This window comes from Lissotriton helveticus, chromosome 12, assembly GCF_964261635.1.
Source record: "Lissotriton helveticus chromosome 12, aLisHel1.1, whole genome shotgun sequence".
In the NCBI taxonomy this organism is placed as follows: domain Eukaryota; kingdom Metazoa; phylum Chordata; class Amphibia; order Caudata; family Salamandridae; genus Lissotriton; species Lissotriton helveticus.
This window is the reverse complement of record NC_136073.1, coordinates 635,104,115-635,131,153: the sequence shown is the minus strand read 5'-3', so window position 1 is coordinate 635,131,153 and position 27,039 is coordinate 635,104,115. Positions and strand designations below refer to the sequence as shown.

The following is a 27,039-nucleotide window of genomic DNA, read 5'->3' as shown; positions in this document are numbered from 1 at the left end:
TAAAAACAGAAAGGTTTTGTACCCTTGGGGAGTTAACACTCGTGGGCAGGCCACTCAAATAACAATATAGGGGTTTTAACACTAGTGGCCAAACCATTTCAAACTATATAGGACCTTTATCTGAGTAGGTAGGTCAATTAAAAAGGCTCAGAAATGGACCATAGAGGATATAGTTAAACCCTTGTTTAACCGGGTTAACTATCCAAAGTTATCTCTTAGTTAAAGCTTCCTCCTTAAGTATATGATTTATACCTCCTTTTTTTATTTTTTTATGCAAAAAAATATAACTTGCATGTAGAAGTGAAGTTTGCAGCAGCTGATCGAAATGGGGAAATCGAGTAACTGACGCTCAGTAGCTCGAGCGATCAGCTGCTGCTAGTTTTCATGGCAACGCAATGCCTCGAGTGCGATCGCATTAGACGATCAGCTGAAGGCATAATGTGAGGAGTAGAGTTACACCTGGCAACTGGAGGACATGATGCTCCCGTTGCCAAGGAACTTTCCTCTAAAGGCCTCCGCAGTGGACATGGAGCCGGAGCCCCGCATGTCGCATCGAGAGGGAGAGAGTGCATCTCTTTGACAAGGTTTGTTGATCTGGTAAGATCTCACACCATTTGAACAAATAACTGTAAACTTGGCAATCAACCATCAGGCATAGATAAAAAACAAGTGAAGGGGAGGAGAAAATGCCCAAGCAAGTAGGAGGGTGAAGCGGGGTAAAAGAAAGGAGGATTAAGCTCTGGTGATAGGGGAAAAGGAAGAGAAGAGAGGGGTGAAAGATCCCTGTAAATTGGAGATCGGTATTGAAGCAGTGGTTAGGGGATTGAGGTTAGTCCCAGGAAAGTCGATTAATAATTGCAAAATGGAGTTAAGGAATAGAATGAGGCAGTTAAAGTCCAAGTAATAAAGGCTTGAATGTATCTGCTCGGAGCTGCATTTAAAAGAGGCACATTGTTACCGGCTCATGCTTATTGTATGTTCTTAACGTTCTGTTCTGGAAAATGTTTACTTTATGATGTATGCGGCTACTTGAAGTGGCATTAAAAGAAATATGAATAATGGTAGCCGCTGGTCTTGTAATGAAATTACTGTTGCAGATTGACCAGCAGTGCAAAATCATTCAGGCATTCAAATTAGCATAAAGGACAATAGTAGATATTTCAAACACAACGTTTGCCTCATTGGATGAACCAATCTTATGGTGTTGACCTGAGTTCCAGGTACATTTTTGCTTAACACTAGAAGTGCAGTGGAAGTTACCTTGTCAAAAATTAGTATCTGCCTTGGAGTTTGGTCCGTCAAGGGGCAGATGATACCAAACATCTTGAAACGTTCTCCCAGTGAAGGCGCCAACTCACGCAGGTTCTTTAACAGCTGAATTCTACTTTGGCGTTATGTACCTGAATAAAAAAAGATCTGCTCTGTTAAAGCAGGCTCCCAACTATTTCTACCACCAAGAAGTTCAAATGCACGTTATCTCAGGCAACTCTTTTAAAAAAATCTTCTACCCTTGCTATGCCCAGTCAAGACCAAGTGGACTGACACCGCTCAGTTTAAAACCCTGTGTTCAGCCTCTCCAAATATGCATCACTACAACAATGTATTCCCTGGAGATGTGCAATCTTGATCTCTCTCCTTAATATCCCGCAAATTGTTGACTACTGAGTAAGAGCACCCTAGTGCTGCCTAACCTTTATAGAGTAATATCACTTTGTCCCTGCTTAAAGATAAACGCAAAAAGCAGCTCTTTCTTTCCTGAGTTCTGGGAAGTATGACTGAATCAGCCCTATGATTTGCACTATGCATCAATTAATCTTACAAGAATGCATCAGATGTAGTCTTTATTGCATCATCTATAAAATTATTCTTCCTCTCAGTTCGATAACATATCTTTTTATGGAAGGATAATGATCAAGTCACAAAGACGAATGTTGCAAAAGCGCACCTAGGATGAAGAACAGTGTAACCATAACCCCGGGCTCCTCCATTGCTGCTCCACAGCATTATAGTTGTCAAACAACAACTATTGTTCAGACCCCATTTCATTTTCTTCAAGGAGCACCTGAAAACATTATTTTACTTTGTTAAAGGACTGAATACATCATGCTATGTTTACTCTTACCCGTTTAGCAATATTATGTATAGCCGACGGTTATGATGGTCATTTTAATTCTTTGTCGAACATGCATACTGTGATGGTTTTTGGGGAAAAATTGTAAGAAAGTGTTCTTCAGAAAGTGTCTGTTTATTTTCCTAAAAATAGCATCAACAAAAGATATGCTGTGCTAAAGTCACAATTTTTCCGGCTTACAGGAACATGCAGGGCTGAGTCAAAAAAGCTATTTTTTATGCCACAGTTTTGTCATTTTTCCCAGAGGCAGCCAATTTTTCCTAATTTTTGTTCTTTTAGCCTATTTGCAGATTGTGTTGGAAACCGCGGTGAAACCCCTGAGTGATCCCAGAAACCTATATATCTCTGAAAAGTAGGCACAATTCTGAGTTCAACAGAGGTCATTTGTGTAGATCCCTTAAGGTTTTTCAAAGACACTAACTTTTGAAATAAAAAGGATATTGAAAATGACTGGGGCAAAACGGCCATTTGTGACAATGTTTTCGTTTGTAATTTCCTGTCACGATGGCTGATTTACAGAAGCAATATACCTTTATGTCCTCTAGATCCCTCTACTTGCGGGTTTATATAGGGTTTGCAGTTTTTCCAAGAACCTGAGGTACCCAACGCCAGCAACTGATCTGCACCTTACAATAGTTCTTCATCGTGTACCAGGTATAGAGAAATTCATATGGTAAAATATAAAGAGTGAAAAGTAGGTATCAAAGAGACCTATGTGTTTCTGAAATAGACACTGGATATGGAGATTAAGAGCAGTGGCTATTGATACCCATACTAGCATATATTTCAGACGGCTTTTTCAAAATGTCTTCTTTTTTACACACTGCCTTACATTTGAAAGGCACAAATGCAGATAAATAAAATTGGTAATCTCAAATGTTCTACTATTTTGTATTACCCCAAGTCTCCTGATAAAAGTGACACTTCATTTGTGCGGGTAAGGCTAGTACTTGCAACAAAAAAAGCCCAAAACACAACATAGCCACATCACATTTTCCACTGAAAACTGACCCTTTTTGGTATGTGGTGAGCTGGGGATTTTGGGCCCTAGCTCCCCTGGCACCCAAGGAAACCTAGAATACGTGCATATTTGTGAAAACTATACATCTAGGGGAATCATGGGCGGGGTGACTTGTGTGGCTTCCACCAGGTTTCAGATTCAGAAGCATTTGCAATTCTCAAAGTTTGACTCAAAAACACACATTTTCCTCACCTTTCTGTGAGGAAATTTCTGGAATCTGTGGGAAGCCAGAAATTTCCCGCCACCCAGCATTTTCTCAAGTGTCCTGATAAGAAAGGTACCTCACTTATGTGGGTAGGCCTAGTGCCCACACCAGGTAAGTCCCCAACATACAGTGTGCAGACATCAACAATTCCTGTCACAAAAATGATCTGATTAGGCAATGGGGGTAGCAGCATTTTATTTTGGGTCAGGGATTGACAGCCACCCAGGGAATCCTGCCAGAGATTTCTGAAAACTAAACACCCAGGGAAAAAAAGGTTGATTTGCCTCACGTGGATCCCACAAAGTTCTTCCCCGCAATTCCCTGCAAACCTTAAACTTTGCTTAAAATTACACATTTACCTTGCATTAGTGTGACATAAACATCCAGAATCAGCAGCAATTCACAAATTCCTACCACCCAGTGGCCCCCCCGTCCCGATAAAAATGCTACCCCACATGTTTGCTTGTGCACGCGACAGTCACACATCAAACAAAGGTCAGTGGGGGTCTCGCATAGCAACTCTCATTGACCCTGGTTGGATTTGTGCCTGTTGGGGGCACTAGGCCCAGTCACACAAGTGGGGTTGGATGTTTATCGGAACAATTGGGGGAAAGCTTGGTGCAGGAATTTTGTGGATGTTTGAGGTTTCCTGAAGTTTATGTCGCAGAAATGCAAGGAAAATATGCGCTTTTAGCAAAGTTTGAGATTTGCACAGCATTGTGGGTAAGAAGATTTTGTGGGATCCACGTGAGGCACACCACCCTGGAAGTGTTGGGGTAAACATCCTCAATCCGCCCCAGGTGGGGAGTGGGAGCAGTAAGACTAATGCACCTATTCTCGGGTGGAAGCAAGGATGGATGCTTGTGTGAGCCGCCCCTCACACCCTTTTATTTGCAGTGCATCAGGCCTGGAGACAGGGCCATGCGCACCGATGGTCATTTCAGACAAAACAAAAATGGCATTGTTTGTTGGAGAATCTCTTACCCAGCTCCTGGGACTGGATTCAAGTAACTAATTGCGCCATGATGTGCTAGAGCCGTCCTCAACACCAGCATGTCCATAGCACCCAAGTGGTTAAAGCCTTCACAGACATGTTTTGGACACCTGGTTACGGCAACCAACTCTGAAGAAATTGGGTTAATGTAGAAATTATGCAGCTGGAAGAGTAACTGAAAACAAATTTGGATGGCTCAATGGCACAGTTTAAGCTAAACTTCCAATGGTTTTCTTTATGTTCAGTACTGTTATGGAGAAGCTGCAACCTTTCTTATTTTGACAAAGTGAACTCTAACTACAGAGCATCCTACCTCTTCAGTGATTTCAGATCAGAATTCATTGTCTACAGGTTGTTCAGCAGGAAAGCAATATATTGCTAGTGGTGATGTACTTTCATGGTCAAGTACCCACCAAAAAGTTAAGTCACTTATATTGTCTATTTGTTTATTAATTGCACACCACCATGTTTCTATATTTCTATCCCAGTGCCTGTTATTGATTAAATCACTGATGTTTAAGTACATCTATGATTTCTTCCGTTTTTTTAAACATGATTTGAAAGTGTGCATTGGTCATCATGTCTGGTGTTAGCAGTAAGTGACTGAGATTGTACCTTTGTAATTAAAGTATCAGATACACTCCAGACATCCTCCATAAAATAAGTTGCCTTGCTAATTGTATCTTCAGTCTACACCCACCCCACCACTGCTATTTTAAATGCAGTGAACGTCATTGCAACTATTGGTGTTTCTGATCATTGCTTATTGTCTTTATTATATATCCCTTAAACCCTAGCTATAATGAAGTTTGGTTCTTACATTGTACTTACTATTTATTCTACAGTTCATTATTGGGACCTTGAGTTTACAATTTATTTCATTTTATGTTTGAAACAGGCCCTGTTATTGCTGCCTCTGTCTTCTCAGTACGAGCTAAGGAAACGGACAATATATACCACATGGACCAACAAGACTCTGAGAGAAGATATGATACTAACCAGTCCCTAAGTGAGTGAAAAGAATGGTGGCCCTTGAACAAACATCCAGTACTAGAGAACAGTTTATCCCATATCTGTCACATATTAACATGTACTGTTACATACCAATGAGGTTTGCCCATATCAACACACATAACCTGGGGTACATACAACAACAGGAAAAAAACGAAGGTATAGAGCGGGATAAATTGAACCTGTGGTAATTTTTTCCACAATTAAATCATTATTCCTCATTGGAAATTTGACTAAATCAATCATGGCCTTTTAAATAATATAGTTTATTAGAAATGCCAACCAATATATCTGTCACAGTTCTATGCAGTTTTATTACTTCAAAGTATTTAGGCATAAACATATAGTCACATATTATTATAAGGACCTTTTTCACAAAAAGTATCATGACATAGGCAACATTTTGTTACTACCCGATGTTAGCTGAATTATACCAAGTCATCTGTTCCTTGTCCCTCCCAAGTGTTATATGCTTAATAGGTGTGTATGTGATCATTTCAGTCCATAATCCACTTGGGAGTAGTCAGAACAATAAGGAGTAGACTAGAGTGCACGCCCCTATTGTTTTACTCATTGTAAAATGCTTAATTTAATCTAAAAGCCACTCTATGTATTTATTTATTTATTGTTTTATAGAGCGCGAGCCAGACCCTTGAGGGTATCAGAGCGCTTTACAGTAGTATCGGGTGGGATAACAGGGCAAAAAGGGGGGGGGGGGGGGGAGAGTAGAAGGGATAGGGAACACATAGAAAGATACAGTACATGGCAAGACAAACAATCATAATATCCGACTACCTATTGGGATAGGAACAAAATGATACAATAAGCTAGAAAAGCAGTCTCAGCTCCCTGGAATTTTGTTCGGAAGAGCAGGGTGGGTAACAAAAGGAGAGGGGGCCAGGGATAATGTTGTAACGATAGGTAAAGTCAGGTTACGGAGGAGAATGTAACGTGAGCATTAGGAGAGGAATTTGCCCATTAGGATAGTTTTGGTCTCCTTTTTGAAGTGCGCTAGAGACGATATTCTTCTGATGGCGATTGGGAATGAGTTCCATATTCTTGGTGCGTTTCCGGAGAAAGCCCGATTGTACGTTCTTTTTTTCTTGAAGCGTGCAGGTTGGAGCAAAAGGGCTCTGGCGGACCGGGAGTTTCTGTCTCCGCCAGATAAAACAAGTTTCTGTGCGAGAAAAGCAGGGGACTTGGAGTAGAGAGCCTTGTGGGTGATGCAAGCCAGCTTAAATTGGATTCTGGCCTCAAGCGGAAGCCAGTTCAGAGCTTTAAGGTGGGGTGAGATATGGTCGAACTTCTTAGAGCCAGTTAAAAGTCTGCAGCAGCGTTGAGGCAGGCTTTCAAGGGTGCCAGAGAGGTCTTAGGTAGGCCAGCGAGGGTGGAGCAACCATATTCTAGCCTGGAGTTGACTAGAGCCTGAATCGCCGATTTTAGATCTGGGGGGTCGAGGAAAAGTTTCGGGTTTCGTAGGTAGTCCAAATGAAATCTGGCAGCTTTGGCCATCGTGTTGTTATGGCCCCGCATGTTCAGGTTGCCGTCTAAGGTAATTCCTAGGGATTTAGCAGAGTCCAAAATGGTAGGAGAGCAGTTTAGTGCTGTGATAGCCTTGATCCAAATTTGAATGTCTGTATTGGCGTTAGGTGGTGAGATTAAGAGGAACTCAGTTTTTTTGGCATTGAGTTTAAGCTGGTTTGATGTGAGCCAGTGAACCATCAGCTTTAGGGCCTCGTTCAGGGAGTGGGTGTCCTCTGGGGAAGAGATTTTGATGTAGAGCTGTGTGTCGTCGGCCTACATGTGGTAGGAGATATTGGCAGTACGCAGCACCTCTGAGAGCGGTTCGAGGTAGAGATTGAAGAGGGTAGGGGACAGGGTTGAGACTTGAGGGACTCCAACTGTGATCGGAGAGGAAGTGGATAGGTTACCGTTGATCAGGACTCTCCGTGAGCGGTTCTGGAGGAAGGACCTAAACCACGCCAGAACGGTGCCATCCAGGCCCATCCTAAGTTTGGAGCGGTTCAGGAGAATTTTGTGGTTGACCGTGTCAAAAGCCGAGGATAGGTCAAGGAGGATCAAGAGGCAGGTTTTGCCTTGGTCAAGGGCTTGAAGGGCATAATCCACAATGTGGAGGAGTGCGTTTTCTGTGCTGTGCCCAGATCTGAAACCAGATTACAAGTCGTATAGAAGGTGGAAGTTGGTGATGTGTTGGCTCAGCTGTTGTTGTACACATTTTTCCAGCACTTTAGCTAGGAGAGGGATGTTTGAGATAGGTCTGTAGTTGTCAGGAGAAGCCGGATCTAGTGTAGGTTTTTTTAAGATGGGGATAACCTGGCCGACTTTGAGAGAGTCAGGAATCGATCCCTGTAGGAGGGAGGAGTTGATTATTGTCATCCAAGAGGGGATGATAGCCTTAGAGGCAGCGGCAAGGCAGTTTGACGGGAGAGGGTCGTTGAAGTGGTTGTTGGGGCTTAAAGAAGAAAGGATTTTTGCGACTGATTGTTCATCATAGACTTTGAAGTTGGACCATGACGCTTGGTTTTTGAGGTAGGTCTGGGAGGGCAGCGCGGAGTGTGGAAGAATAACCGGAGGGGTTTGGGAATAGGTAGCAGACATGAGTTCCTTTCCTAGGGCAGATATTTTATCACAGAAGAAGGAGGCGAATTGCTCGCATGGCATTGGAGGTATAGGGGTTTCTTTGGAAGATTTTAGCTAGTTTGTTGGATTGGTGTTTGACCAACTCGAATAATTTGCGGTCTATTCTTAGCGTTATCCAGTTCAGTTCTGAAGAATTCTTTTTTTGAGTTGATCATATTTTTGTTATAGGCGTTTCTGGCTTGCCGGAGAAGTTTAAGATGGTCTGCGGAAGGGTGCTTTTTCCAGTTCCGTTCTGTTTGCCAGAGGGATCTCCTCTCATTGTTAAGGGATCCGTTGAACCAAGGGTTCCTGTCCTTGATCTGTGTTCTTTTCAGTTTTAGCGGAGCAAGGTCATCAATTATATTGGCAATCGTTGTGGAATAGTGTTCAGTGAGGTTGTCGACCGTGGTGAAATGGGGGGGGAGGTCGGATGCACAACGGGCAGCCAGTTTCTCAAGGTCAAAATTCTTGGTGTCACGGATCCATCTTTTGGGGATCACCGGTTGCGGTGTCCATGTCTTGTGAGTGCGAGGCAGACGGAAGGTGATAGCGTGGTGGTCAGACCAGTCGCAAGGGTCTACGGAGTTAAGTTTGACCACAGATTCAGAATGGCACCTTTCAAGTGAGTAGGGAGGGAGCAGGCTTGGGTAAGGGATTGGTCAGCCAAGAAGTCTCTGATGGAGTTGACCTGTGGGTCCTTGGGGTCGTCCCAGTGCAAGTTGAAGTCACCAAGAAAAATGTCATTGGTGTTATGGGAGGCTTTGGCTGTGATGATTTCCATGAGGTAGTCTGTGAAAGTATCATTCTTGCCTGGGGGATGGTAAAAGATGTGCAGTCTGCACTGAAGGGTGGTGCTGTTGCAGATGGAGAGGGCAAGATATTCGCAGGAATCCGTAAGTTCGGCTAGAAGTTCAGTGATAAGGAGGTTGGAGCGGTTGATGCAGGCTATGCCACCCCCTTTTTTTTGTGATTGCCTGTCCAGCCTTACGATGTGATAGTTGGGCGGGATGTGGTATATAAATAAATAATACCGGATCTAGGTTTGACTGGACATAGCAATAACAGATAGCTCAATAAATAAGAGTCAAGATTCGAGGTAGTAGGAGTTTGCAGGTTTAATACAGCATAAAGGACAGGAACAGGACAACCTGCACGGGAACAGGATGGCAGCGCTGCCGGGGGCAGGATCAAGGAAAAGGATAACTTTTAATAACAATGCACAAGCATATATACTAAAACAGTTGCATTTCAGTGAATACAGTAGGCGGAGCAGTGGGTGTGGTCAATAGCAGTCGCGAAAGATAAGGGTGAAAGTAGGTGTAACAGGAGGCGTATACATAGACATGTGATGTAAACGTAACAGAATATGTCATAAATGGGGCGGAAACATGGAGGGGGCTACCTAAGGAGCCGGGACCTCTAACCTAATGGTGCGCGCAAACTGACAATGACGTGTTACTAGGAGAAGCTGGGGGCTATGAACTCTGCGCTAGGAGCAGAGACTGAAGTCTGGAGAGTCAGGGCGACATGTACCTAAACCCTATCTAGTATCTAATGTTTAGAGGACATGTTGATATAAACTAAGAGTCAGGAGGGGAGAGGCTAACAGACTCTAAGACTGGAGCATGCATTATTCTACATGTAGTGCGTGTTGAGGAATATTAAATGACCATTGAATACAGTATTTCTCTTACATGGAGACGTAAAGGCTAGACAATGACTGAAACTATTGATGCGATTCAGTAGCTTAGGAATGCAGAGAAGGAGGGCTGGACTGATAACTAGAATCATAACATACTCTTGGCAGACTCGTAGGCAGAGCCAGGCCGAGCCGGGCACTGTGAGGCAGGAAGTAAGTGAAGGGTCGAGGATACAGGTGGGGGCTGTATCGCTCCTCAGCGAGGGTTCAGGAGACAGGAGCTGAATCTGGTGTCCGGGCCCTTTTGAGGCCTAGAAACGGGGACTTTTCAATGAAATAACGTGCACACTGAGAAACGTGGCAACGTAACTTTACATAGGCCTGATATTCGTAGCTTTCACGAGAACTGGGAACTGGCATACTAGGGATGGACACAACTGTAAGTGCGTCTTTAATCAAACATGGGGGATACATATGCATATTAATCATGCACACATAGCATAAGATGGGGGACACGTAGGGACACAGAACATGGCAAAATTTACTTTTCCACATTCCCTCCTTGTCACTACGTTTCCATCAGGAAACATCAATATTCATGATACCATCTATCATTTCATACAGTATCATTTGCTCGTCTCGAACTTTCTTGGAACTGGATTTAGAACGTGACTTGGGACTAGGAATACAAGAGGTAGCACAAATGCCACAAATCGCAGGGCCACATTGTAAACAGAGGCAGCAACTGAATATGATCGCTACTGCAATACCCAGAAATGACAATACTTTCCATCCCCAGGCGGAAATTATATTCCAGAACCAACCGGACCATGTCCAGGTGCCTGGATTCTGGTGTAACAGATGGGCAATTTTATGGAGTCTGGTTATAGCTGAATAAACAGACGGCGCGTTATTAGGAATGAAAATACAGCAACTAGATCCGATGACTCTACATGCCCCGCCCCTATCGGCCAGTATGACGTCAAGGACGAGACGATTCTGGAGCACGACAATTCTCATAAAGGATTGCTCTTCGGTTAAGTTACCTAGAGCAGAAGTAGTCTCAATCACTACTGCTTCAAGGGTTCTGGTTAATCTACGTATCAGTTTACTATTCACGACAGTACCTAAGTAGGGGAAGACACCTTTATTGATATCTATGTATTGTTCTAGAGCAGTTTCAGTATAATCGACAATCGGGAGGTCTCTTTTGTGTCTAGTATGTACTAGGTGGGAATTCCTATGATAGTCAGGTGGGGCTAGAAAAACTGGTGGCAGTAGGAAGGCAATGTAACAGGTTCCCTCCCAATCGAGGGGCAGACGAACATATGCGGTCTGACCACAAACAAAATAAGAATGACGTGAAGCTTCGAAAATAGATTTCCTACTGTCACTATACTTGACAATAGTAGTACAATCACTATGGCCTACATGTACGGAACCATTATTTCGGACACATAATTCACCTTTGACTGGTAATACTGACATAGCAGGTAAGTCTGGAGTAGTATCAGACTGAACATTCAGGACCATAAAATTCGAAGAATAATTACCCAAATTATAAACTTCATTTTCTAGATCTAACCCTGTTCTGTGGGGAAGACCTTGCTTGTCTGGGAAACATGTACTGTTAAGAAAAGACATATCTGTTGAGGATGACGTTAACGTGGACCATGCTCCACACGAACCATTATGTGAAAATGGATAAGGAAAGAGTGGCAGAACTCCCTTCGGTGTCTGGAAAGGGGGGAGTCGACCACACACCCAACAATTAGTGGCATTGCTGGTCTGGTGTGAATAATGTAACATGCGGATAAAGGAATTATTACGCATAGCAAGACGATAAGATAGTTCATGAGGAGGCAGATCACTAAACGTGTGCTCTACTGTAGCAATAGAAGACTTATTTACATGAGAAACTGGAAAACACAAATAAAATGCATAACCTGTGCAGGTAGTCATAAGGCTGAAATATAGCAGAAAACATAAAATAATAGTGCAACTTTTAGAGTTCTCACTAACTCTCTCTCTGTGGGGGTCTATTTTATACATGTCAGAAACCGGTCTAACCGTTTCACCTAGGGGAGGACTTAGACAATCAAACTGGCTGACTTATTTTACTAGACCTTAATTTTAGCTTGTACTCCTGCTGCGGAGTTTTCTCTTAACAGGGAGGCATCTGTATCATTGTCTTTTGCGGGACAGTCCTTGAGAATAGTACTTTGGCAATCCTTAAAATCCTCGGCAATGTTCTTTGAAACAGTCTTTAGTCCATAAAAAATTTTCACATGAGACAGGTGGACCCAGCCCTTCCTGCCTTCCAGCTTGACAGCAGTACGGGTGGCCAGGAGGACTTGCTTTGGCTCCTTCCAGCGAGGCTCCAGCGGACTTGAACGATCAAAGTTCCTCACAAGGACCAAACTTCCGGGAACGATTTCATGCGGTGCCACCTCGGTATTGTCTGGAAATGCGGCGGCAACCTGTGAACGACAAGAGTGTAGGGCAGACATCAAGGAAGCTAGGTAATCTGTCAGCATATTACTTGAAACATCTGTAATACTTCGGGGTCTAGGTGTACCCCACATATTAGGGGGGCGGCCGAATACGACCTCGTACGGGGACAGACCTGATCTGGAATGTGCGACCATACGCATATAAAACAAAGCGACTGGCAGAGCTACTAGCCAGTCCACACCTTTCTCTTTACATATTTTGGCAATGCGGATTTTCAGGGTCTGGTTATGTCTCTCTACGAGACCGGCTGCTTCAGGATGGCGTACACAATGGAACTTCCACTGGTACCCTAACAAAAGGGAAATATGTTTCATGAGCTCAGATGAGAATGGCTGGCCGTTGTCAGAATACACGACCCTAGGGAGTCCGTAACGGGGGAAGAATTCACGAACCAACTGCTTGGCAGTGGTCGCGGCTGTGTAATCTGGGACTGGATATGCTTCTGTCCATCTGGACAAAGCGCATACAACTACAAGGACATACTTGAAACCTCGACATCGCTCCATCTGAATATAATCAATTTGGAGGACTTCAAAAGGGTGGTCAGGGGGTTGGAATCCACCTTGTTCCACCGGAACACTTTTACCTGGATTGAACTGGCAACATATCATACAGGTACGGACTTTCTGCTTGGCTGCAGCTCGTAAATGCTTATTGAACCAAATGTTCTGGATACTGTCTAACATAGCTTTTTCTCCTAAGTGTGCTGGACTATGTGCGGTATTGATAATGACTTGAACCATAGAGTCGGGGAGAAACCATGTGGCTTTTCCCTTCGTTACCCATCCTTGATCTGTCTGGACCCCTCCTTGTTCGGACCATTTCTTGATTTCATGGGGAGTAGCATGTAACTGGATATCTATGACATCTTGAGTGGGGTCCTTAACTGTCATACAGGTAGTCGGATCTGGAGTAAGTGTCTGTGTTGTGTTAACTGGAATGTCTGGAGTCTGTGCTGTAAGCTTGGCTGTGTGATCTGCTAGATCATTACCTTGAGAAATAATGTCAGTAACTTTCGTGTGTGCTTTGCACTTCATGATAGCAATAGATGTCGGTAAGTGTATGGCATCTAACAGAGCTTGAATAAGGAACCCATGCTGAATCTTGGTTCCATGAGAAGTCATGAAACCTCTCTCCTGCCAGAGCACTCCGAAGTCGTGTACAACTCCAAATGCGTAGCGTGAATCTGTGTAAACATTAACTTTCAGGTTCTTAGCATATATGCAGGCTTGGGTCAGAGCAACTAGCTCTGCTGCTTGAGCAGACAGGGTATCAATACGATGTGTTTCTATAACTTCAGTGTCAGTAGTCACTGCATACGCGGCTACTAGTTCTCCTGTACTTGTTCTCATACATGAACCATCCACATAAAGTGTCAGGTCGGGATCTGGTAATGGAATATCTGTCAGATCTTGTCTTGGCTTTGTCATAATATTAACTACTTCCACACAGTCGTGTGTGGCAGGATTCAAATTAACTGACGGTAACAGTGTAGCAGGATTTAGAACGTTGCAGCGTCTGATTTCTATGTGTGGCTGGAACAGTGTCAGTTCATAACCTGTTAAACGTGCAATTGTCAAGTGTTGAGTCTGTGTTCGGTTTAAAAGAACTTCCACGGAGTGTGGAACTTGTACTGTCAAGGAATGTCCTAATACTATGGAATCACTTTGTCTGATAGCTAGTGCTGTGGCTGCAACTGACTTGAGGCACGCAGGCAGAGCCTGGGCTACAGGATCTAGTGTGCTCGAAAAATAAGCACAAGGCTTGTACTGTCCTGCTTGATCTTGTGTAAGAACAGATAATGCTGTACCTTCACGTTCAGTGACGAAAAGTGTAAAAGGCTTACTGTAGTTCGGTGTAGCTAGAACTGGAGCTTGGCATAAGGCTTTCTTTAACTCATTAAAACTAAGTGTATGTTCAGATGTCCAAGGGAGGACAGTCGATACGGCTGCCTCCTGTGTCGTTAACTGTATCAGTGGTTTGGCTAAGAATGCATACTGAGGAATCCATTGTCTGCAATAAGAAGTAAGGCCGATAAAAGCACGTACCTCCTTCTGGGTCTTGGGCTGAGGAAGACTCGCTATTAGCTGGATACGGTCAGGTGTCAACTGCCTACCCCTCTTGGACAGTAAGTGGCCTAAATAGATCACTTGCTGGACACAGAATTGAAGCTTCGAAGGGGACACCTTGTGCCCCATCTCTGCTAAGAAATACAAGACTGTAAGTGATGCTCGCTCGCAAGCACGTTCAGAACGGGCTGTGATCAGTAGATCATCGACATACTGGAGCAGGGCAGTGTCAGTTGGCATGTGAATATTGTCTAGTTGTCTCTTAAGTGCTTGACTGTAAATACTAGGACTTTCTGTGAATCCTTGAGGAGCTCGTGTGAACATATAGCTCCTTCCATTTAAACAAAATCCGAAAAGAAACTGGCTGTCTGGATGAATGGGGACACTGAAAAACGCGTTCTTGAGGTCTATGACTGTAAAAAATGAGGCTTCGGAATCAATGGCTGTCAATAGGGAAGAGATATCTGGGACAACTGGGTACTGGGGAATAATACATTTATTAAGTTCTCGAAGGTCAATCACTAATCGATATACTGGGGGTGCATTTGGATCAGTACGTTTCATGACTGGAATGATCGGAGAATTACATACATTGGAGTCAGTTTCTACAACTACTCCTTGAGCGATGAGCTCGTCAATAATTTTGGATAAGGCTGCTACAGCCTCAGGTGGCAGTCTGTACTGTCTGATTCGTGGTAACACTACACCTGGTTTGAGAGTCACACGATGGGGTGTGATTTGCATATAACCTACATCAGTTGGACCTTGCGCCCATAGATGCTGTGGAACATTGGACAATCTCGGATCAAAATCTCGTAATACATAGTGACCCTTGAAGTCACGTAGGAACAGTCGTATTCCTTCTGGGGAGCAGCAAATAACTGCACCTAATTCTTTCAGTGTTTTAATACCTAACAGATTTTCTGGACATGACTTCGTAAGTAACAGATCAGTAGTGCGGGACAATGGACCTACTTCTAGAGTAACTGGCTTAGATATCTCGTTTACAATAGGCTTTCCTGAAAATCCAAGGGAAACATTTCTAGAGCCTGAGAGCGGAGCCCCTGGAACTTCGGCGTGACTGATGGTGGTCCTACTTGCCCCTGTATCAATCAGAAACTTTCTGTCTTTCCCTAATACTTGACTGTGAACATAGGGACCTTCTTGATCTACAGGTATCTCGATGAGAGGCAAGCCTACCTCCCTCTCTAGGCTGTTTCATGAATATGGCTGATACTCTGGATACTCGGACTGTGCATACTGGTACATCTGCTGTGTAACATGCTGTGTTGCAGCAATAGGCTGCGGTGCTGGAACTGTCTGTTGTGCATTCTGTGGCTGAGAAGTCTGTGAAACTTGTTCTTGTCTAGGCGGACGTGGTCTTTCTTTAGTCTTACCGGTAGCTATGTTGTGTTTCAGAACTGCACACTCGTTTATATAGTGACCTGGCTGTTTACAATAATTGCAGGTCCCTTTAACGGGAACTGCAGGATGACTGGCTTGATTCGTACCCCTCTTCTGACTGTCTTGTGGAACAGATTGTGCAACTAGTACTTTCATTTTCGTGTCTTTCATACGTTTTCTTTCATGATCTTGCTCTTCTCTGATTCTATTCTGGTGATACTGAAGCATCTGTAACATCTGGGACGGGGTACTAGCTTGCCAGGTACTTTCGACTTTCAAAACTCGATTCTTAACTTGTGGACTTGAATTCTCGACTAATTTAGTAACAAAGAGATGAGGGTATGACTCGCTACTTGTCTTGAGGCCACTGTTTATACTAAAGCATTTCTCAAATCTAGAATAAAAATCACTAGTATCTTCGTCTTGTTTCTGTTTACAGGCTGAGATTGCATCCCAGTCTTCCTTTTTAGTGGCTAATAATCTTGGCAAAACTTGTATTAACAGTTCAGGTAATTCTTTACATTTCTCTCCAAGACCGGTACCTGGTACTCGTATCTTATCTTCAGCTTCTAGAACTGCCCAATCGATCTTTTTCTCTCCCACCTCCCATTCTTTTTCCTTGAGTTTCTCATATACCCCTGCGGGCAACAGGACTTTTAACATTTTAATAATATCTGGATACGTGTATTCTCCCATACGGAGCATGTCTTTTAATTCTCGGTGGAACCCTGCTGGATCTTTGTCATGACAGGGAATTAATTTCTTCATTTCTAAGAGTTCCATCTTTGTAATCGGGGTGTAAACAAACACTCGTTGCATTTCACCATCTGCTGTCCTGACTGGGTGTACTTCTCGTAACGGATTCTGTCTATCTATATAAAAGGGTTTACTTTCTGGAGGTGAAACATGAACAAAATGCGGGTTCAGGAACGTTCTATATTTGTGGCGCTGTTCTAGAATAACACTAATTAAATCGGTACCTAGACCTTTCCATCTATACTGGAGTAACTCGTTCAGGACATCATGTAACGGACCTGGATCAGAATGTTGACCCTCATACAGAGTAATGAGGTGCTGGATCATATACATACCCACCAGTCGTTGCTCGGCTGGGGGCAGTTTCAGAAACATTTGAGCCACTATTTCGTCTGGAAAAGTGGTAGAATCAGTAATCCATCGGACTGCTGATCGGGCTAGTTCTTGTTCATGCATAGTACTTAATTCACTGTAACCGATTCGTGATTTCAGAATGTGATCGGTAGCTTGAAATACTTGTTCTAGAGAACCTTGTTCTGGTGCTGGATGAGGGACAGTTTTCTTGTAGTCTAGACGTGAATGTCGGTCGGAAAGTCTAGTTCTACCTACGTACGCTATTCTAGTGGGATTCTCGTCGTCTACCTCTTCAGTAGAAGAGTCATTCTCTTTCTCGTTTACTAGTGCTTCTTTGCGTTTCTCGTGTAACCTTATTATTTCCTTACGAATTCTCTTGTACATACTCTCTATACTACTGATAGTTCTGTGTTTACCCTCGGCTATATTATCACTCCACCTTGTCAGGATTCTCATTTCGGCCGGATCTTTGGTCGGATAATCTTGTTCCCTTATTAAACAATTAATCAGAAACTTTAATAACATGAGCTGGATCTCAGCTTTCCTTTGAGACATGGCTTCGCCAATACTTTCTGGATCATCCCCTGTACGGATGAAACGATATATTCTGTCTAGATCTTCTTTCATATTCGGTAGGGTGTCCAAATACCCGGTCACCCGTCTTACACGGATCGAATATATAACTGTGCTATCATCACCTGCAACTGGATCATAGCGGCATTCAGTAAGAGCTCGTCGGATATCTGCAACGGACTTATATTTGGGCGTACGCTGTAACGCACTTTCATGTAACTCGACTAACGTTACTCGTTGGTGTGGTGGCGGGGTACCAGGAGGACCTCCTCCTGCGGCCCCTAAACTAGAATCGTCGACCGATACTCTTCGTGCTGGCGCGGCGGGAAATTGTAATGTGGGCTGGACCGGGGGTACCGTAGCAGGTACTCCGGTGACTGGAGGAGCAGGATTTACATTATTTACAGGAGCTGGCGGGACAGGATTTGTATATTCTGGGACTGTGTCGTCCAAATAGGACGAAATAAAAATATCAGCTGCGGTCGGTTTGTGACGTAGCTTGGTCGGAACTAATGGTGGCGGAAAATTACTGGATGCCTCCGGGGTTGCTTTTGGCAAGCCCTCGGCAAGAAGAGGATACATACCCTTAATGAGGGCATGCCTCTGTCTGTCTGACTGTTCGGTTTTAACTCGTTCACCTATCTCGATTAGTTCCCTTTCTTGGGCTCATTCTAAGGATTCTCTACTTAGTTCTGACTTTCTGATTTCTTTTTCGGTTCTTTTATGAGATTCTTTGCGCCATAACTCGATGGCATCTTTCTGTGACTGTCTGGCTTTCTTTTTCCATAATGCTTCTTCTACTCGCATGATGCACTCGGCATCCCATGTGCCTGATACAGGCCATCTATACTTTTCTTCTAACTCTTTGGTGTACTCTACCCATAAATCTAGATATAATATGGCACTTATGCCATGCTTCTGATACATAAAATGACCTGGACTGTCCCTAGGCGGGACAGGAACTGCTGCTTCTTACAGACCTTTTCTGGTTTTTAACTGATGTAGTTTGGAAAATAGGGGCATGACTGAACTGTAATCTAGACACAATACAATACACAATGAACACGATAATTACACCACTTTCATACCACGACATTAAAAATACATGAAGAACATTTAAAATAACAGTTCGAACAGAATACCACCTGGAATACTGAAAACAGAATACATGAATTTCCTCGAGAACAGAACTGACTAGAACAGAAACTAGATGCACTGCTAAAACAGTACGAAACTTACCGGTCTCATAAAGAGACACGTCAGGACCCGCATCCACCGAAGTGGACACTTCGTTTTGGGTCTGTGTACCACCAAAACCCACGGACCAGAGTCAATTAGATTGACCCTGTCTAGATACTACCCCAGCAACGGTACTCACCGGGCAGCAAGAAAGGAAGGCCTCGGACTGGACTGGACTGCTTTGACGCCGGACGGACGAACTTCGGACTTCAGTTACGGGTGGGCCTCCGGATACCTCGGACCTTGGACTCTCGGCTTGGGCTCTGGTCGGGACTCGCCGCGTTCCTCCACCGCCTCGTCTGGATGCTGGACCGCCACCTCCGTCTCCTCCGTGGGCCTGAGGGATACTTGAAGCAGAAATATCTGCACGTGCACGGTATGGTTCCGTCACGGCTGCAGAGGGTCAGGGGGCCGGCGTGGCTTCACCGGCGCGTGGGGAAAGGGCAAGTTCCTGTTCGGGCGCCATTATGTGGTATATAAATAAATAATACCGGATCTAGGTTTGACTGGACATAGCATTAACAGATAGCTCAATAAATAAGAGTCAAGATTCGAGGTAGTAGGAGTTTGCAGGTTTAATACAGCATAAAGGACAGGAACAGGACAACCTGCACGGGAACAGGATGGCAGCGCTGCCGGGGGCAGGATCAAGGAAAAGGATAACTTTTAATAACAATGCACAAGCATATATACTAAAACAGTTGCATTTCAGTGAATACAGTAGGCGGAGCAGTGGGTGTGGTCAATAGCAGTTGCGAAAGATAAGGGTGAAAGTAGGTGTAACAGGAGGCGTATACATAGACATGTGATGTAAACGTAACAGAATATGTCATAAATGGGGCGGAAACATGGAGGGGGCTACCTAAGGAGCCGGGACCTCTAACCTAATGGTGCGCGCAAACTGACAATGACGTGTTACTAGGAGAAGCTGGGGGCTATGAACTCTGCGCTAGGAGCAGAGACTGAAGTCTGGAGAGTCAGGGCGACATGTACCTAAACCCTATCTAGTATCTAATGTTTAGAGGACATGTTGATATAAACTAAGAGTCAGGAGGGGAGAGGCTAACAGACTCTAAGACTGGAGCATGCATTATTCTACATGTAGTGCGTGTTGAGGAATATTAAATGACCATTGAATACAGTATTTCTCTTACATGGAGACGTAAAGGCTAGACAATGACTGAAACTATTGATGCGATTCAGTAGCTTAGGAATGCAGAGAAGGAGGGCTGGACTGATAACTAGAATCATAACATACTCTTGGCAGACTCGTAGGCAGAGCCAGGCCGAGCCGGGCACTGTGAGGCAGGAAGTAAGTGAAGGGTCGAGGATACAGGTGGGGGCTGTATCGCTCCTCAGCGAGGGTTCAGGAGACAGGAGCTGAATCTGGTGTCCGGGCCCTTTTGAGGCCTAGAAACGGGGACTTTTCAATGAAATAACGTGCACACTGAGAAACGTGGCAACGTAACTTTACATAGGCCTGATATTCGTAGCTTTCACGAGAACTGGGAACTGGCATACTAGGGATGGACACAACTGTAAGTGCGTCTTTAATCAAACATGGGGGATACATATGCATATTAATCATGCACACATAGCATAAGATGGGGGACACGTAGGGACACAGAACATGGCAAAATTTACTTTTCCACAGGGACTAGAAGGTCTAGGCAGGGTGAAGAGGATTCATTAAGCCAGGATACCGTCAGGATTGTTACGTCCGTGTTTAGATTGAGGATGAGATTGGCTACATCAGCGGCATGCTTTACCGCAGAGCGGCAGTTGATGAGGAGACCAGATAGAGGGGGGGCGGTATGCCTTTCGTAACTAGCGGTGGAGGTTGGGAATAGAGCTAGGTTACTGTTGACTATCCCTCTGTTGCGGAGAGTGGCTGGTCTAAAGGGATTGATTGCAACCGTACGTATAGGTTGTTCTGTCTTTGTGTCAGAGGATCATGAAGATTCATAGCTAACAAGGAGGTCTGCAATTTCTTCCTCCGAGAGTTCCAAAGGGCTGGTCATAGCAGGGGTAGGAATGTAGGTTAGGAGGAGGGCCTGTACTTCATCCTCTGCGAGGTAGCAGGGCTGCCTTTGAGGGCGCAGGTGTCTCAGGGATAGCGGGAATGGGTGGAGAGGGGGCTCGGAGTAGGAAGTGGGGGAGGAAGTACTGTGAGAGCCGGATATTCGTGAGAGTGAGCTTGGTGAGGTGCAGGAGGTTTTTGAGGTCCATGAAAGACTTGTGGAAGCTTAAGGTTAATTCAGTAGCTTTGCGGTGGAGAGTGTCCAAATCCCTAAGAGAGGGGTGCTCTTGCGGGCAAGGGGCCAACGGTGTGAGGAGAGATCTGGTGGGGAGAGCAGGAGGCTTAGTGGAGTGGTTAAGATGACCAGAAGCATGAGTTTCCCTATCCCCAACTGTGGGGAGGATTAGAGGTAGCGGGTTTAGGGAGGCTACTGATGGTTGTGATGGTGACCTGGTAGATGGGCTAGGGCTTCTAGAGGTTTGGGTTAAGGGGGGTGTTAGGACCCAAAGTAGAGGAATAGGAATGTAGGTTGGGAGGTTGGTAGGGAGGATTTGAGGTAGCGGGTTTAGGGAGGCTACTGATGGCTTGCGTTGGTTGCCTGGTATGCGGGCTAGGACGTCTAGATGGTAGGGCAAAGGGGGGGATCAGGATTCATAGGAGAGGGATGGGAAAGTAGGTTGGAGGTCGGGGTGAGGGCTCGTCACAGTTGGTAGGTGCTGGATGCATAGTTGAGGAGCTCTGACGGCCTGTGTTGGGAGCACTGTCGTGAGTCGCTGGTGGGAGAGCAAGTTCCCTTGGAGGTTTTGGCGGGGGAAGGTGCAAGGGGAGCGTGGATGAAGGGGGGTCGTGCACATGTTTTTTAAGGAGAGGGAAGAGGTCCACAAATGTGTTAAGGTCTTTAGGTGGAGCTTGGATCAGGATGATGTCGCTTTTATATAAGGTAATCATGAGGTCAGCATGCAGGTTTGCGGATGGTGCGATCGTGAGCTTGCTGCCGGGAGGAATGTTCCTAGTATTAAGAACGTTGAGGAGGATCGAGAATGCTTTGCGCAAAACGGACGATCTCCTGGAGTAGAAGATAAGGTCATTGATGATTGAGCCCTTGTCCGCTCTGGATCGATGGTCGGAGACAAGGGTCTCAGGGTGCCTTTTCAGGATGGAGTGTTTAAAGGATTTAGTGGCGGGTTTAGAGAGGTTGGAAGGATAGATAACGGTGTACGCATTGTCGCCAGAGGGGGTCAGACCAGGTCCGGCCATGTTGAGGAGACTGTGAGTACTCTCGTCCCGGAAGACAGTTGAGAGTAGTGTAGTAAGTGGTAGGTCGGGGTCCACAAAAGGTCTGTCCTATGAGCAACGCTTGACTAGTGCACCATAATGACAGGACGTGTCAGTGAGGTTAAGGTAATCAGATATCCGTGGGAGTGATTAGAACTGGAAACAAAACACATTCCAAGATGGCAGCTACAAAAGCTCCAAAGGTCCTCTTTCTTAGATCCAGGTACATTTAGAGCAGTCCTCTTTCGCTTTCCATGAGTGGGGCTATGAAAGGATGGAGAGATTGATCTAATTTCATGTGTGCTTAGGAGCAGTCTGCTTTCACTTTCTATGTGGAGGGTCAATCAGCAACATTAACAGGCTCCCAGAAGCAAAACAAAGTAGCCCTATTCTTTAAAATGGCTGACCCGGACTGGTTCAGAGGCCGCCATGTTGGGGCCAGGCTGCATGCTGCTAATAGAGGATGGAATTTTATGTTAGTAAACTGACCCAACTGGTGTTATTCCAAAAGGAAAACCAGAGAGCGAGTTGCTGACGTAGATCAGATCCGGAGCCGGAAGAATGGCGGTGATTTTAAGACTCAACATGTTTGTGCCGTAATAGATTGTGGTTTCCTCAGGCCAAAAGAAAGAATAGAAAACATATAGGTATGAAACAAAACATAAAGCATCTCATAACACAAATATTTACATATAAGTACAGCTATTTACAGAGACAAAAGTTGCCACGAACAACCACACAAGAGGCACAGAAGCTATATAAGTTTTGTGAACTCCTGTGCAACGCAATGCAACAAACCAATCCATTTCCCAAAGAAACATTAATGCCTGAAACAATGCAAATGCGTGTCAATATGGACCCTGTCCTGAAACAACATTCCTTTCATACCAAATCGAAGGAAACCAAGATAATCCACCTTGGGGGTAAGGGCTGAGCCGTGTGTGGTAAGAAGGCCATGTTACATTCGTATGCAACATGCACACATGGTGCAATAGAAGAACATACAGCTTTGTGACCAGACTTACAACTATAATCTTAGCCTGGGAAGTGCAGCTCTGAGTGTAGTAAAAAAGGCCAGGCACCATTTATTTAAAACATGCAAGTATACTCAAAAGTAAGTGCATGCAGCTCCAAGTATAATATGCTCTGGATCAAAGATTACCCAGAAGACACATGCCCTGTCTGCTTACAGAGTCGATAGAGGGAATCTTCACCTACAAGGGAAGAGGCTGTCACCGACCAAACTCAGTATATTGGACATAGTCCTAAACAAGAATGGGAATCATCTAGTCCCCCACAAACCCGGTCCTGTCTTACCACGAAGGATCATGACTCCCCTGCCAGTTAGTACGCCAAATAAATCATCATAGGAAAGATCCTCAAGTAAAATACCAAGGCAAATATGGCGGGGTGGAAGGTTAATGGTAAGGGAATATTGGTGTTGACTGCTCACTTGTATGCGTGGGTACTATCGTGTATCTTTAGCTTAAAGAAACTAAGATGTGAGATACCCACTGAATTATAGGTTTAAGGTGGCCTAATTTTACCACCACGTCTTGGCTCAGTCTCCCTCGTATTTTGAGCCCAAGTGAATACTGGTACATGGAAGGCTGCAAACATCACCATAGCGCAGTGTGGCGTTCTGTGCTTCGGGTACTCGGGGGAGATTAGTAGCATGCATAAGGCCTGCTGGGAGCGTGAGTGTGCTTGGTGACTCTTCTGCTAAAATGGCAGCCTTCCTGTAACATAGTTGAATTAATATGTACAAGGGGAATTAGTGTAATTTTAAAGATTTTATGAGACAGAATGCTCAAATCTGTGAACGATGATAAAAGGCAAATTGAATAATGAATCCCAAATTGTTAAAAATAAGAAGGAAAAATACACATGAGTAACGCCTGCCGATGGCAAAACTTGGCAAATACGATGGCCATTACATTCTACAGATTTAAAGCATAAAGCGAATGCTTGAAGTATTTCTTGCGGTTAACCATATTTATTGTATAGTTGGTTACATAGTAGGGATACATCAAGTCAAGACCGGAAAATATTTACGTAAAATGCATCTAAAGTGCATGGTATATAGCTAAAATCAGAGACCACATTTCATTGATGTTGTTCAAACTTAAAGTTGTTGTGTGAAGTTTTTCAATTTTTCTTGCTTTCATATTGGTTAACATTGAGGAGATCGAGCCACCTCTGAGGTTACATTGTGCTACAAAAATGACTGACCAAAATAGATTGTCTTCAGAGTGAATCATTGTCACAAAGTGTTTAACCAGTGGTGGTCCCTGGGTGTGACCTTTGATGGGGGACCGGTGTTGCAATATGTAAGATTTTTTTAGGCTGGGTGATTTTTACTATACGTATCTTCTTGCAGGGACACTTGACAAAATAAATTACATTTTTAGCATTACAATTAAAAAATGTTGTTTGATTTTGAAAGAATTCAATTTAGTGTCACGCTTTTACTATCACTTGTGAGTTTACAGGCTGTGCAATTCTGGCATTTGTAATGGCCAACTACCAGTGGTAGCCCAAGCATATGCGGAAGATGTTTTGTTTCAGCTGCAAACCTTGCAGCCCTCAACAGTTGCAGTCCCAAATCCTTACTCTTTTAAAAACAGAATAAAGATTTTGGGTGGTGTAAGAACTGGGACCGCCAGTTCTCCGGGGGGTAGCATGGCTCGAGCAGGAAGGCGGCCAGGGGCTTATGTGTAAAGCAGCCACTTAACACACACGTCCAGTAAAACACACAGTGGCGCAATAATGGAGACCACACTAGGTGTTGTATTTGAAAAATCAAGATCTTTTATATAGGCTTTCAATCAGAGCGAGGCATTGGTAATTCATTAGCATTTCAAATAAGCATTTCATTAAGACATTTCATGTATCATGTGCAGATTGCATTTCTTTTGAAGAGTAAGCATTTCAGTAAGGCTTTGCATTAAAATTACAGCTAGTTCATCTATGCAATGAAACGTTAACTGACCCCGCCTGTCACATCCAACTCTTTGACAGGCAAAGGGGTAATGGTATAAACCTGGAGGATCCTACAAGAAGCGACAATTATAATGCATTTAAATAACACATCAAACCTCTCATGGTCGCTTCTCCTAGAAAGGAATAAAACACATCAGCAAGTACTTTTCAGGTTAACAAAGAACTTCAAAGAACACAGCCTTTAGTCATTTGTGACAAGCCTTTCTTCTTGTGAATGCGGGTCGGCTGCGACCCAGATCAGATGATCAGAATACCAAGGAAGCCCACCTCTGCAAGAAAATTCAGTACAGTGAAGTGAATCTCCCTCGCATTTCCGGCTTGTACATATGGTGCACTAGGAGCAAATCAGGCTTGTAAATACGGTGCACGCTAAACACTTCAGGCTTGTAAATACGATTCATGAAGAGTAATTCAGGCTGGTAATTATGCAGCACGTTGAATAATGCAGGCTGGTAAATTTGTAGGCAAAACGATAAAATGAGGCACATTCAGAACAGGGGGGCCAACAAGACCCAGTCACAGTTAAACCCGGGGGAGGGGCGACCCCGGGCCTCTCTTGGCCTACCGCCCTCCTCCCCAGGGGGTTACCTCACTTCTTCGGCGACCCGGGGCCCTTGCGCAGACTCAGGGGACCGGAGTAGGAGTTCCAGCACGTCCGGGGCCTCACCCGTCCCTGCACGATGCGGGGGCAGTTCAGGAGGCCCGGCGCTGGGGTGAGGCTGAATTAGCTTTTGGGGACAACCGGAGGGGGCTCTCAGGCTCCATGGCCCCCTCCGCGTCGATCTTGGGATTCCCTCGAAGGTAGGCAGGGGCGCGGGGCAGCAGCCAATCGCGGCCCGGCTTAGGCGGGGGCGCGGCCGATGACGCGGTCGCGTCTCCCGTCACGTGATGAGGGATCAAGGCGGCTTCAGGCCTAGCGCGGCCTGTCAGTTTCGGTGCGGCGGCCCTCTTCTGGTATATGGGGGCCGCCGAGGGGATCAGGCCAGAGCGGCGCTCCAGCCGGAGGGTACTTCCAGGCCCAGCGTGGCCTATTGAGAATTCCGGCGGCCCTTTCCTGGCATACGGGGGCCGCCGAGGGGGAATACACGCTCCCTCTGAGGAGATTCCTGCGGTGTGTTGGCCGGGCAATAGGCGCTTCAGTGCACAGCGCGGTGACGGCGGGTAGCGCTTGGGAGTGCTTCTCAGCGCTAGGGGCCGGCCGGGCAGGGAGGCAATTTCGATGATCCCTGACAGGGCAGGCAGCCTCAAACACAGCGCTGGGCAGGAGGGCAAATTACAGCGCTCCACAACGTAGTCAGTCAGAACTGTGGCAGGATGGGGCAAATTATAGGGCTTATCACACAGTTCAGTCAGGGGAAGACAGATAGGTCCAGCTGAAGGCAGGGGATGCGCAGGGCAGGTTAGTCCAGTACCTTGTCTCATGAAGTAAGTCTCTTGGCGCTTGGATGATTCTGCGCCCTTGGTTGCTTGTTGCTTGAAGTTGCAGAAGAGGGGGGGAATGAGTTGAGGGCCTAGAGAATTTCTCCTCAGTCACTGCAGATGGGCCCTGGGGTTCCCTACCACTGGGCCAGATCAGGGGGATAGCTTTGGACACCTCACTGAGCTTAAGAGGCAGCACCTAAATCCTGTCACTCCCAGTAGCATAGGTTCCTCACTAGGCCCACCCGCCTAAAACTCCTGCGTGGGTTCCCCAGGTCAGTGATGCCCCAACTGACTAGAAAGTTTCCCTCCTTTTCCTTATATAGTGTCAGTTGGCAGTTGGCAGTGGCAGTTGGTACCTCCCCTATTCTGGAAGGTTCCAGGAGCTTCCCTCATTCTAACTATGGACAGGGGCTGGGTGGTTGGTGTTGCAACATTGTATGGGGACCCAGCCTGCTACTGGCAACTAGGGTGCTACACTAAAAAAAAACACGCTGCAGTAGCAGGGGCTAGTGGCAGCCATGTTGAAAGTAGAGAGCACCTGCACCCTAACACAGGTTAGCTGTAAAAAGGTGCCCGAAGACCTAAGAACCAACAAAAAATAGGTGGAAAAAAAGAGGCTAGGGCGAAAAGTCACGGGGAAAGATCACTCCAAGGCTGACAGGTCTAACATCCACCCTAAAGTCCATCCCCTGTAGGGAAATAGACCACCTTAGCAACTTTGGGTTTTCGCCTCTCATTTGCATGAGCCAGCGAAGGGGTCAGTGGTCGG

At 45.1% G+C, this 27,039-nt stretch overlaps 1 protein-coding gene across 7 annotated transcripts in view; it reads left to right on the top strand.

Annotated features, from left to right (window-relative positions):
- Positions 1-27,039, top strand: part of LOC144799973 (butyrophilin subfamily 2 member A1-like) — a 683,081-nt gene that overhangs the window by 214,365 nt on the left and 441,677 nt on the right. For all 7 annotated transcript variants that reach the window (XM_078671629.1, XM_078671626.1, XM_078671625.1 and 4 more), the window contains one exon: positions 5,250-5,360. In XM_078671629.1, the coding sequence (XP_078527755.1) occupies positions 5,312-5,360 (49 nt within the window). In that variant the 5' untranslated portion in view covers positions 5,250-5,311. The remainder of the gene's footprint in view (positions 1-5,249; positions 5,361-27,039) is intronic.